The sequence below is a fragment of the Corapipo altera genome, unplaced genomic scaffold (assembly GCF_003945725.1).
Source record: "Corapipo altera isolate COAL_440 unplaced genomic scaffold, ASM394572v1 68, whole genome shotgun sequence".
Taxonomy (NCBI): Eukaryota; Metazoa; Chordata; class Aves; order Passeriformes; family Pipridae; genus Corapipo; species Corapipo altera.
Genome location: NW_020884919.1, coordinates 249,644 through 262,892, shown reverse-complemented (window position 1 = coordinate 262,892; position 13,249 = coordinate 249,644). Strand labels below are relative to the sequence as shown.

The 13,249-nt window shown below is 40.6% G+C and overlaps 1 protein-coding gene across 4 annotated transcripts in view; it reads right to left on the bottom strand.

The window, feature by feature from the left end:
- CCDC148 (coiled-coil domain containing 148) overlaps positions 1–12,608 on the bottom strand; it is a 40,898-nt gene extending 28,290 nt beyond the window's left edge. For 2 of the 4 annotated variants that reach the window (XM_027656350.1, XM_027656349.1), the window contains exons 1-9: positions 12,519–12,608; positions 9,697–9,843; positions 8,870–8,950; positions 7,125–7,246; positions 4,253–4,356; positions 3,808–3,890; positions 3,481–3,644; positions 3,131–3,226; positions 2,858–3,039 (exon numbers count right to left, since the gene is read on the bottom strand). In XM_027656350.1, coding sequence (XP_027512151.1) covers positions 2,858–3,039; positions 3,131–3,226; positions 3,481–3,644; positions 3,808–3,890; positions 4,253–4,356; positions 7,125–7,246; positions 8,870–8,924 — 806 coding nt within the window. In that variant the 5' untranslated portion in view covers positions 8,925–8,950; positions 9,697–9,843; positions 12,519–12,608. Of the gene's footprint in view, positions 1–2,857; positions 3,040–3,130; positions 3,227–3,480; positions 3,645–3,807; positions 3,891–4,252; positions 4,357–7,124; positions 7,285–8,869; positions 8,951–9,696; positions 9,844–12,518 lie in introns of all 4 variants that reach the window. The other 2 variants (XM_027656353.1, XM_027656352.1) reach the window with 2 other exon arrangements.
- Between the last annotated feature and the right edge of the window lie 641 nt (positions 12,609–13,249).

Sequence of the window (13,249 nt, the reverse complement as noted above, 5' to 3'; positions counted from 1 at the left end):
GATCCCTCGCAGCAGCAGCGTGTGCTGGCACCGCTGTGGTGTTGGCTCTGCAGACACACAGGCTGCCACAATGCCACCAAGGGAGATGGCAACCCCTGCTATTAATCATGGCACAGAGACATCCCGGGAACAGGCCTGCAAAGAGGAGCTCCATGTACCTGACTTGGTCCTACCCTCCCACTCATTTGAAAGGATGCAGTGCTGAGTCTGTAATACTCCATTCATCCTTCACTGATTTTAATAATTCAGACTTCCTTGGCAAAAACATAATAGTGCTTAGAGAATCAGCAGCTATAACACACACATCAGTTCCAAGTCCTCCATTTGTGGGATATCTTGGGACCTGGGTATTTCCCAAACACAAAAACTTGTGGTTTAGCAGCAGTAAAAGGAATTAAATTAGATTATAAAATATTATAATCCTATACTAGGCTTGAAAAAAATCCCAAGTTTTTCTTCCATTTCTAAAAGCAATGACCACTGTAATGGGCACTCTAGTGGGACTGAAAAGCACACAGAAGAGAAGAGAATATTATCTTAGTCTGAACTTTCTTTTTTGGACATTCTATGTGCATTTTCTGAATTCTCTTTTCCAGACAGTCTCAACAGTTTAAAAATGGGATGTGCAATGCCAGAGTAGTATCAACTGAAGGTTTCTTCACTGTACATTCAAGCATACGATGAAAGAAGGACAGAAGAGTAACCCCCAGCTGAAGTGACCAGGTTACCATGTTATCATAGAGTCAAACTGTACTACTGAGCAACTTCTCAAATCACCAAAACAAGGGAAGAAGTGTATTGCAAGAGGATGTTTGGTCTCTGTGGGTACAGAGCAATGACAATAACTGCAAAGGCTTCATTAAGGCTACGTTAATCAGTAGAGCACAGGGGATACACACCAAGGTCAAGGACATGTCACTCCAATTTCTGACAGCATTATCTGTGCCACTTGGATCACAGGCTGCCTGATGAATTATAGAATACTTCAATCACAAGGCTGCATCTTTGCGAACTCACAGAATATTCCCATGCAAATTAACCAAAATAAACATAAGAAGTGACAAAGAGTGTCATATCTTTTATAAACCCAGATACTGGAAGTAAGCAATGCTACCAGAACAAAGTCTTGCTTTTTTTTTTTAATTGAAAACACATTTTTAATGTTGCTGTGGATAAAATCATAGAAACATAAATGAGCAATACATTAAAGATTTTGCTTGCCTTCTGGTCTCCAAAAATACCAATATCTAGCTTTAAATAAATTGCCTGAGATAATTGCAGATGGTTCATTTATGATTCCCTAAATTCCCAGCTCATGCTGACCCAAAGTGACTCTCTTGTCCCCCAGTATTACCTCACATTCCTCTCACTAAATTGCTGCCACTACCTCCAGCATTTCCTCCAGCTACATCCCCCTTGGTGTTCCCATCTAGAGATCACAACTTCATTCCTTCAGAGCACCACTGCACATGTGTTCATGCTACAACTGCATTTATTTCCCTTGAAAACATGGCATTTTATATTTAAGTCTTGATATTCTTGAATTATCAGTGCAAAATTACCTAGCTCCAGCCCTGAATTCACACTTGGCCTCTGATCAGTGAAAATACTACCATACATTTTTCAACCATTTGCAGAGGTTCTGTTGTCTACATTGATGTTTGTTATTCAGTAGCACACATGCTGTGTGGGTCAAGGATTTAAATTTATGAATTCTCAATAAAATTGTGTTCATTATAAACTTTAACACAATTTTAATTAAAACCACTAGAAAGACTTAGTACATAATGATTTAGCATTTGTCACAGGTTCTCACTGAGGTTGTTAAAAGGTCTATAACAGCAACTGTAACAAAATATCAGAGACAGCAGTAAAGCAACTGCTGTAAATTTGCCACTTGCTGCTTAATAAATGCTATAAATACGGCATAAATCAAAGCAATTTGTAATAAGTATCATGTTATAACAGCTAGGATGCTACAGTAATAATATGTAGGTTTCAAGTAACAGAAGAAGAACCTACAGAATATCTGTACAATTTGTACAAAAGGTAAGTAGATCATAACATCACTTTCTGTGGCACCCAACACCTTGAACCTGCCCAGGCTTCCAACCCTTCCACTGACCTTCCCCTTCTCAACCTTTAAACCCAAAGCCATCCTAAGCCACAGGAATATCAGGAGATGGCAAAAAGAAGGCAAAGCCTGTCCAATATCTGCAACTCAGTATCTCTCCTGTACTCTAGACAGTCTCAGCAGAAAGGTTAAGCTTTATACTGTTAATATTTAGGTTTGTTCCATTTCTAGATCATTATGAATAATGTTCTTTCTATAAAGTGTTTCATTTGCAGAAAAATCTCTCCTTCTTTCAGTTAATCTGAATCAGAGCTATATACATTTTTTACATTTCTTTGTGATGACAACTACTGCAGTGATCCAAAACTTGTGAGAAGATTGGATCTTTTTATCTGCTTTATAGATAAAAACGTTCTGAATGTGTCTCAGAAAGCCTGCACTTTTCTGTCATAAATTCAATAGTAATTACCATGCAGAAAGAGTAACTTCTATTCCTGCAAGAGCATGTGAACAGGACATTTGATACACACCAGATTGTTGGTTCCTTATCCCACCAAACATGTTGCTTATTATTTCAGCAGAGAGCTTTGGCAAGGACTGGCTCCACCCTCAGCTGTGTAAACACTTCCCCACTGTCCAGCCCAGAGCTGGGCAGAGCCTGCACTGCTCTGCACCAAACAGCACCAGCTCGAGTGGCAAAGCCAACTGCAGCACCGACATGTTATAAAGGACATCACAGACACTTTAAACCCCAAGAAAAGTCATGCACAAAGCTGTCCTTACCTGGATAAAGCTGCCAACTGCTGGTCGACCTCCTGGAGCCTCGCCCAGTACCCACTGGCAAGCTCTTGGTACTCCTGGATCACCAAGGTCTTCACGTCAGGGTAAGGGCATTCCAGGGACAGCAGCTCAGCAGGAACTTCATGGAAAAGCCCATTTTTCTCCTCAAAAGAGCCCGCTAATGCCTGCAATGAAGAAACACTGCTCAGAACACTGCTCTGCATCATGTTTTCTCTCTCAAGAAATTGCTAATTGAACATACAAGGAAAAGCTTACATTTGCTCTGTAGTCTTCAAGCTCTCTCTCCAAAGCCAGACTTTCAAGGGCAAGACCTTCCAAAACTGCCTTTTGCTGGTTCTTCACAAATTTGATCTATTTTATGAAACATGTTATTATTACTTCTTTATCTTGTTACAATATGAAACCTCTTATTTAGAAACAGTCAGATTTCCAGCCCTACACTGCTACAGTTTTACAGATTTTAGTGAGCAGAGATCTATACCATGGCAAGTAGTGAGGTTACAGGATGCTCTATGTGTCAGTTAGTCTCAAAGTTTAACAAAAATAAATGTAAATGGCAAAAATAGGGTGATAATAAATTGCAAAAATAAAGTTAAAACACCAACCTGCTGTAACATCTCAAATGAATCGATCTCAGGTTTCTGACAAGATTCTTCTGAGAGTGAAAGCTGCATTTCTGCCAGCTTGAGTTTTAAATCCTCCTTTAGCTGCCAGACAGGAACTACAGTGTTTGTTTGGTAAGTGTCCCGCTGCCTGGACAATTCCTGCTCTGGATCCAAACGAAAGAAAGCTTTCTCAAACACACAAAATAATACACAGCACTGTGCTCTCCAAATCTAAACCTGTCAAGACAGGGTTTTAAAAACTCAAACAAACAATCGAGACAATTTTGACTTTAAAATAATAATTAAGAAATTAATAAAAATTCTTACCCAAGTCCCTCAAATCCAAAAAGAAGTTGTGCTTATGGCTTTCTTCATTAAGAAAAGTCTTTATTTCTCCTTCTGCTTTTTGCCTGAAAGGTATGAACATGGATTTTACAGAAGCTTTAATTTCTTATTCATTTTATTTGCAAGAATGATAAGCCTCAAATAATTAATTAAAAAGGGGATTCTTTGCCTGGGAAGGGATGAAGTGCAGGATGTGGACATGAAGGTGGCAAGAAAGCCCCAAACGTTGCTGTTGATCTGTGTCTACACAGTACCCAGGGCAACAGACAGGAGCAGTGCCAACGGCCCCTGTTCTCAGTGTGAACTCAATACACACACCCAGAGACAGACTCCAAAGGAACCCAAACTGAAAACTTTCATACACAAACTCTGGCTGCTGCTGCTGTCTGCCTTCAGCAAGGACTCCTTCAGGTTCCTCAGCTCTTACCTGCTCTCTCTCAGCCTCTTATGCTCTTGCCACCACACCTGCCGGTGCTGTTTCAGCAGCATTTGCTCTTTGTTAATTTTTGAAACTTGCTCTGTTTTTTTAATCTGCAGGAAAAATTAAAGCTTGTATTTTGAATCTGTTCAATAGCTTTATCAAATGCCCTCATATTGAAAATTTTACTACAGAATGATGAACTTCACAGCCTTTTTCAAAACTTTTTTTCTAAAAACATTTTTCTGAAGAACAGTGTGTTCAAGTGTAACCAATATTCATGGAGAAAAGGAAGCTTATTCCATTTCAAGTCACAATTAAATGAAAGGAGAAAATGAAAAAAATGCAGTCCATTTTCTTCTTTCCTTTTCCATCCCTATTTCCCAGGGGTGAAGTAGGGGGAAGATGAGCAGGAGAAAGAAACATTCTTACAGGTAGGAGGATGAAAGAGTGAAAGTGTGTCCTTCAAGAAAAAGAATTTCAAAAATGTATGACTAAAAGAGTATTTTTACAAAATCTGTCCAATTAAAGAGGCTCTGAAACTGAGGGCTTCACAAAAACATTGCTTCACACTTCAGATAAAATAGGAACACCTACTTTTGAGACAGATGGAGTTAGTGCTTAAGCCAGAGGAAAAGGTGCCAGGGGGAGGCTGCTGAAGTGGCAGCCACACGACTCTGGCCAGCCAAGAGTGCAGGAACAGGGATCAAAGGCTGTGGCTGCCAGACATCTGAGACATTTCCTCTCACCCTCCTGCCACCCTGACTGTCCCTGGCCTCTCAGTGCATACATAGAACAAAGCTCCTTTCCTGCTCCTTCTCTTTGCGCTGCCTTGCCATCCCCTTCCTCCAGAACACCTGCCCATCCCTATCCCAGCCATCTCCTGACTCCAGCGGTTCCCACAAATCACACACAGGCCCTTTTTTTTCCCTGCCCAGAACCTCCTTCCTGCAGATAATGGCAGAATGGTAGCAAGACAAGAAAAAACCATGGGAAAGCCTTGTCCTAGTTCATAACAGGGAGAAATGAATAAAGACCTCACTCCACATCTAGTTCCACAAAGGAATGACGTTCCAAGTCAAAACTGCTGGGTTTTCCCTTGGCTCAGGTGGAATCAACCTGCAATTGTCCTGCCCAGGGCAAGCTGCTCAAAGCCACCCCTGAGCCCTCTGTGCTCACAGGCATGAGAGCACTGAGCACACCCAGGACACACAGGCACAGCCCCCAGCATGTTCCTGCTCCTGCCCTGCCTGGGCCAGGGACACCAGCAGGGAAAGCTGCAGGATTGGGCTGGGCAGCACTCACAGGCAGGCAAGGAGGGTCCCAGCAATTCTCCAATCACAGCCCCTCAGTCACCACTACCTAAGCTAAAATCCTACTCCTGAAACTAGAAACATTTCCCCATCTCAGATGGACCTGAGTTCTGTACACCTGGTTGAATATACCTGCTTCCTAGATAGTCTCACAAGGGAGAACAGCTGGAATGTGGCTGATCCATTGTACTTGGCAGCAAACTTGGTTATGGGGTATCATTGGGATAAGAAGCTGCAAAAGGGGCCATGGAGACATTGTGTGACTGTGGCTGAGAAACAAGGAACCTGCATGTGTGGCTGTACTAGAAGAGAGCTGGAACACACCCATGCCATGCTCTCAACCAGTATGTTACAATGCTTCTAAATCAAACAATGTCTTTTATTTTTATCGCTTACCTATTTTCATCTTGGAAAAGTTACTTACAGCTTCCTCTTGGTTACCATCAGGTGACTAAAACTAGACCTCAGCAAACAGAATGCTTTATTTAAAGCAATCTGAAAATACATACATCTTCAAATTGGCTCTAAAACTGAGGTGAAACAAAACTCCATCTTTACATATGCTCTTGAAGCTATTTTATAGCAACAGTAATGTCATTTATGTATTTCTGTGTAACTGCTGCAAAACTACCCTTTTTTCCTGTATGTGCTCTCTTTTTATTTCTTAAACAGGCAACAACTGATTTACCATTTGTTTCTTTGGTTCTGCCTCAAAGGAGGAGTAACCCAGCTCTTCTAAATGTGGATAGCTTGAATCAGCAACAAAAAGTAGTAGGTGGGAACACATACTGTTCTCTGTGGAGCTTTCAGAATATATATATTTTACTACCTACTCAGTTGGAAAACACTTGAAAAGGTGAAAACCCAAAAGAAAGATGAAAAAATAAAGTTTGGATGAATTCAGTGAAATTTTGCACTGCCAATCTGTGAAGAAATATCTGCCAGAACTTTTGGTATATGATCCCTCCGTGCATTAAAGGAAGCAATGCTTCCTGCATTGAAGAAAGTATATAAATATGCATTTTTTCTCTCATTCACTGTCACCCTTCTGTACTATTAAACAGATTCCTGTGGTCTTTACCACATGAACACTACTGCACCTGTTTATACCTCTGTCAAACTCTACATTTACGTTTTATGGCTATTAAACACTTTTAATTTTTTTTAGGATCTACCTCAGCTTAACATTTGGAAATCCTTGCTTCATATCTTTTTGTTTAGCTTATTGTCTGGGTCAACCTCCCCATTTGTCCCCATAAATTCTTCATTGCCTCCAATTTTATGTAATAAGTTTGGATGAGTTTCCACAAAGCACTCAAATACAAACTTTTCCTGTCTTTTGAGGAAGCAGAATCCACACATATTTTGCATCTCTGATTCAAAGAAAGCCCATCCATTGACATTAACACATCCAAATCACAGTAACACTGGGATAAACTCTCATATCTGACCCCCTTTGGCTGAACCAATTTGTTATCCCTATTCATTCTCAGATTCCTTGGGGCTGGAAGAAATGTGATCACTGAGCTTCAAAAGCATTCACATTACAAATAATACAAAAATCCTACCTTTAACTGAGTTTTTTCAGAGGCCACTTTTGCCTCTGCAGCAAGTTCATGCAGATGTTTATAGTCAACAGGTTTGTACTTCTGGCTGCAAAGAGCCTTTCTTGCAGGAATCACTGGATTTTCTAGTTGTCACATAAAACACATAAGGTCATTTCAAATTCTGGAGAAATAATTTAAGTGTGAGTCATCAAATGAAAGCATTATAGATAGAAATTAGAACCAGTACATTTTAAACACCAGAAGTTTCCATAACAGAGACTGTTAGCTGGGAAATGAGAATTATACAAGAAACAGTAACCAGCTGTATGTTTACAAAATGCTTTAAAAGCATTGTTTACATGTGAATTTCATTATGAATTCACTTTAAACTGCATTTACTGGAATTTTAGTAACTTCTAATACAGAAATACCTAAATTTCAATATATGCATTCTTCTTGCAGCAAACAGAAAACTACCTCAATGTTTATTGTAACCTATGGATTGAGCAACCTATGGAGTGATTTTTTTCTAAGAAGTGTAAAAACTACCAAACCCATGCAAAGGGGATGAGTTGCAGTTCCATTTCCCACTGCATCTCCAGCCACACAGACCAACAGTTATATCAGAACAACTCCAGAAAATCAGGACTGCAAACCCTGCCTGAATGGGATTTGTCAACAGAACCAGAGAGACAGAGCTGCCCAGTGTTTATGGACAGATTTCCTGGCTCATGGGACTGTGCCAGGCTGCCATTCAGAACAGAACTGTGGCTTCTTCCCCCTTCTCCTCATCATCCAGAGTTCCACAGGCAATCCCCGTGCAGGGGAGAGGACACACAACCTGCACAGAGGAAGGAAGGCTCCCTCCTTCCCTCCTGCTCACCAGTCCTCATTTTCTCACCACTCATCTTCTCATCACACCAGTTATTCCACCAGGTCAGGGTTATGCTAGGCAGGTTATAGCTCTGATCTTGTATTAAGACTATTTCTTTATTCTCTATATACCTTAAACAAAAAGCATTCAGTAGTTTGATCCAGTAAATTCTTCCTTTTTACCCTGTGAGCTTAGTATGAATAACCTCCTTTCTCCTAGTCTTTAGGCCTTTAGGCAGCTTTTTTAAGCCCCCTTTGTGGGTTTTTCTATGTAAAGATTTTTTTTCCTTCTTTCTGAGGCTGCTTGCAACACTGTCCAGCAGAGATCATGGAAAATCATTCCACATTCAAGGAGGTAAAAACTCCAGACCCAAATGCTCTGGAAAGCTGGAACATCTCTCATGAGGAGAACAGGTTGTGAGAGGTGGGGATGCTCAGTTGGAGAAGGCTCCAGGAAGGCTTTATTGCAGCCTCTCAATATATAAAGGGGGCTTATAACAAAAACAGAGAAAGACTCTTTACCAGGGCCTGTAAATTGCATGAGGGGCAATAGTTTTAACCTGAAAAGAGGCCAGATTCAGGCAGGAATTGAGGAAGAAATTCTTCCCTGGGAGGGTGGGGAGGCCCTGGCCCAGGTTGCCCAGAGAAGCTGTGGCTGCCCCTGGATCCCTGGAAGTGTCCAAGGCCAGGCTGGACAGGGCTTGGAGCAACCTGGGCTATGGAAGGTGTCCCTGCCCATGGCAGGGGGTGGGACAGGATGAGCTTTAGGGCCCCTCCCAACCCAAACCATGAACAGAGAGCTATAGCAGCTTCTATATGCAGCTTTTAGTTGCACAGAGTCTTTCATAAGCAGTTGATAAAACAATTAAACTTGAACACGATAGCATACACACCTCCATCACTAATCCTAGGAGTTGAAAACAATGTTCCATGGTCCAGTTCAGCCATTTTTACTTTTTAGATGTTTTTTATATCTGTTGAGAAACAAACAGATGTTTTGAGAACACTAACATTGTGGATGCAATCTAAATTATTTTCTGAAAGAGGCACATCTCACTAAAAATGTAATTAGACAGAAATTCCTCAAGCTCATCTCTCATTTTAAGAGGGATTTCATGTGCCTTATATCATTTAGCAGCTAGGAAAACAAAATATTATTTCCTCTGAAATCTGTAATGCTGTCACACAGATATTTGGCAGGATCAATAGGTCAGAAGCTACACTGAATGTCATCATCTGATCACAAATATTGAAATTAAAAAAACCACAAAAGCCAGCAAATACATGAGGGAGTTCATTTTCCTCTTGAAACACTAATGTGTATTTTACCATCTGATAGTAACCTGCAAATAAATTCACAGTTCTATGCCAAACTCTACATCCTCCTGGAAAGTAAAGGGGGAAAGAAAGGAAGGAAAATGTTAGCACATTTGTACTGCTGATTCTATTTTTCTCTGCTTGCAGCAATTATTTGGTTTCAATTTGTAACCATATAACACTGCCAGATTCATCCAGACAAATGAGGCAATTCTCCATACCAGAAGCAACTTTGGCCCATTTGTCATGCTAATGTTTTATCTATACATCAGCTTATCTACATACAATTTCCTAACTGCATATATACTTTGGTTGGAATAGATTTTTTAAAAAATTCAAATTAATTATATATGTAAAGCCTTAAGGTAGGGATTTACATAACACAGTGAAGTATGGGATTCACTTTACTTATTTCTTCAGGATGCACAAAGACAGCTTAAATATTGCTTCTTTTCCCCCTAAAGACAAAATATGATTTTCTGCTTCTTAGAAAGGTCAGCTACACACAGACTTGCCTTTCTGTCTCTAGGACTGGTCACTGGAAATACAACTGAACAAGAAATGCTGCATCACCAACACACAAATCTTTAAGTTACGGGCAGATAATTTCAAAAGGCATATAAAGAAAATTCTTTTTATTCAGGTTGTTTACAAGACTGTAAATTAGGTTTAGTATAGTATCCCTGCTGTCATAATTCCTTTAGATTTCCAGCCTCCAAGAATTTCTTCCTGGGAGGAGGGGAAAGCAGACAAATCATGAAATTCTGTAATTATAAATGGGGACAGAGAGGGAACCATAACAAAGGAAAAGTGAAACCCCTGAAACTGGCATCATTTCCATGGAATTCTATAATATTCAGCACTTTCTGGAAAGTCCAGCACAATTATGTGACAATCTTCCACTGAATTTACAGTCATTAAGGTTGAACAGGAAAATTCAAAACTCAAATTCTTTGCTGAATTTTACCCTTTCATTTAAGAGTAAATACCTGAATTTAGAGAAAAGGGAAAGCATCACAAGGTATTTAAATTCTTTATTTTAAAACTTTTTTGATTGACCAGTCTAAACCTTTCATAGATTTCTTTCTTGGAAAGATCATAAGTCTCAATTCATAGACTCCATCAGGAAAATGTGAATATTTAACTGTGGCTTGGTGTTTCTGTAACCCTACTGATGCTATTAATAACATAGGAGTGAAGACTAACTGCATCAAATCTCTTCTTCCCCTATCAGATGCAGCCTGTAGTTACATGGGTCAGGAAAAGCAGGGCCAGAACCCTCCCAAGGATCCTGAACAAGCTTGGCCATTCTCCAGCAGAGCCATTGGAGCTCTTCAGATCAGCAGCACCATTTTTAAACAACAGCAAGTTCTCTTGAGGGTTTTGTGTACAATGGTTAATATTTACTCAGCAATGTTGATTTTCCTTAGCAGAAATATCAGCAGGGCTATCACATTGTGAGACTGCAAACAGAAATAAATATATCTGCATTGCACTTGGAGCAGATTGTCTGCACAACACTCGGGGCACCACGTGAGCTTTGGAGATCTGCACCAGCAGCAGCTTCAACTGAGCCACCAGAATTCCTCAAAGGAAAAGCAGGAAAATATATCTACAAAGGAAAACAAACTATGGGATAGTCCCAACTACAGTGTGGGACAGCAGAGCTCCTTGCAGAGTCAAAAGGAGAGACACACAACAGTGAAAGCTGCCTTGGCTTTGCCTGCGACCACTGGCAGTTCTCAGCACCCACCTCCCCCAGGCTCGAGGGAGGGCATTCAGTGGTACAAAGCACTGTTACCAATAACAGTTTACCTCAGAACATTCTCTGACTGCTCTTTTCACATGGTTAGTCTTTAGAAAGGGCATTCAAGCCTCCACCTTCAGCTTTCCCAGCCCTCTCTCCAGCCCAGTGCCACAGCAGTGACACTGCTCTGGGAGCTCAGGGCCCCAGCACCACTCCAGGAAATCCCTCTGATCCCTGGGATTCAGGAATTTCACACAGCATAAAATCTACTTCTAGTTTTCATTCTTGTAAGCATAACCCATGGAGAATCACATGTAGCAGATTTTTTTTCCCTACTTCCTCTTGCATTTCCACTCTAGTTCATGGAAAGCGATGCAAGTATTTCAGGGCACATCTTAGTTTTTAACAAGAGTCACTAGATTTTGCATCTGGCAGTGCTTCTAATCACCTTCATACTTTTGCTCTTGAAGAGACTATTGGTATTTTTGTATTTTAGAACCTTAAAAGAGTAATTTCAACTATGTCAATGCTCCCCTTAAATTCTATGAGATGTTAGTATTTCTCCTGGTTGTAAAATCAGTATTAAAGGGGAAAGGAAACCAATTTAGGGTGAGGCTTAGTGTATTTACATCATAAAGACACTTCACAAAGATAGAATTATCTGTAGGTTTAAACCCAAGAAATTTAACTGACAGGTGATTAATTCTGGGGGTCCTTGCTCAACCCCTCCCCAGCAGGCTCCCTGTCAGCTTCAATTGAAATCTTGCACTGAATGCATGCTACATCTTACAACACAGACTTAGCATTCCTCATGAAAATTATTAATTTTTAAAGCTTTGCAGCTGCTTGAACAGAGCTAATGAGTTACAGCTAATGATTTTTTTTCCATACACCTATGCATTCTGGAATCTAAAGTACTTAAAGAGTAGAAATATCAATTTCAGGAAGAGTTAATTGCACTAAAGCATATTTTTGCCTTCTCAGGGTGCAACAGAATAACTTAAATTTGCATACCTCCTTTCTAAGAAAGGTTATTCAGTAAGCAGTACTCCTTTGAACGAGAGGAACTTAATTTCCCTTGCCACAGTTTCTTTGGGAATAGGTTTGTTTCTGTGCTGGTTTTTTAGCCATTAGTCATTAATATCCACAAAATGCAGCTTGGACTGACCACACTATCCAGGAACTTGGTCAATCCATTTATCATTTGTGACCAGAAAGGCTATGAACAGATTCCAGAAGATTAACACCTTAGCATTTAAAACTTTCAAACACAGCTCTTTAGGACACAGCCACAGGGAAATCATTAACAAGAGAGAAAATGAAAGCTCTAAAAGAAGAAGGCAAAGAGCTGCACTAGGGAGCTCTGCCAGTTAGCATTACATGCTGTACAACTGCACAGGAGGATGCAAACTGTTTCTGTGAGTACCAGCAACCCCTACCCAGGCTTGGCAGAATGAGCAGCACCTTGCAAGACAAACCTGGACTTTCCCCAGCGTGATTTCCAGGCTGGCTTCTGGTCATTCCCCATCAGCTCACAGTACCTGTTCCAGCTCTGCTGTTCGTGGTCAAAAACAAGAGCAAGGGATTTAGAAATAAATTAAAAGAAAACCAGGTCAGGTCAGGTCAGGAACTTCAGCAGGATGAAGAGAAAGGGAATACCAGCTGACAATTTCATTACTGCACCATACCTACCTTTAGCAGGGCTAAGATTTTATTAGCTTAATAAAGCAAATCAGGGTGAGGAGACATTGCAAAATGCTGAATAACGTAAAGGCCACATGAAACACCTGTCTTTAGACAATAACTGCACAAGAAGCTGACAGTCTGGTCTTTCACAAGGTTAAAAGAAACCCCAGTTCTCTGCTATAGGCAGTCAGCCTTCCTCCCCCCCACTTCATTTTGGTTTCTCACCATTCTACTGATAAATTTGGGAAGAGTACTACACAGGAACTCTTATCTGACCATAAAACAAAGGCAAAACCAACTTATTCATGAAAAATTGGAAGCACTTGAAAGCTTTAAGGAGATTGGACCCATCACACCCCCTTCCCTCCCTAACCCCCTTTTATGACTGTCCCCTGTGCAGCTGCCACGGCAGCATCACTCCTGGATCACACATTTTGGGAGCCATCAGCCTAATCTGGCTCCATCTGGCCAGATTTAAATGACAAGCTTCTCCTAACACAGGAAATGCTGTCCTTTTTGAAAA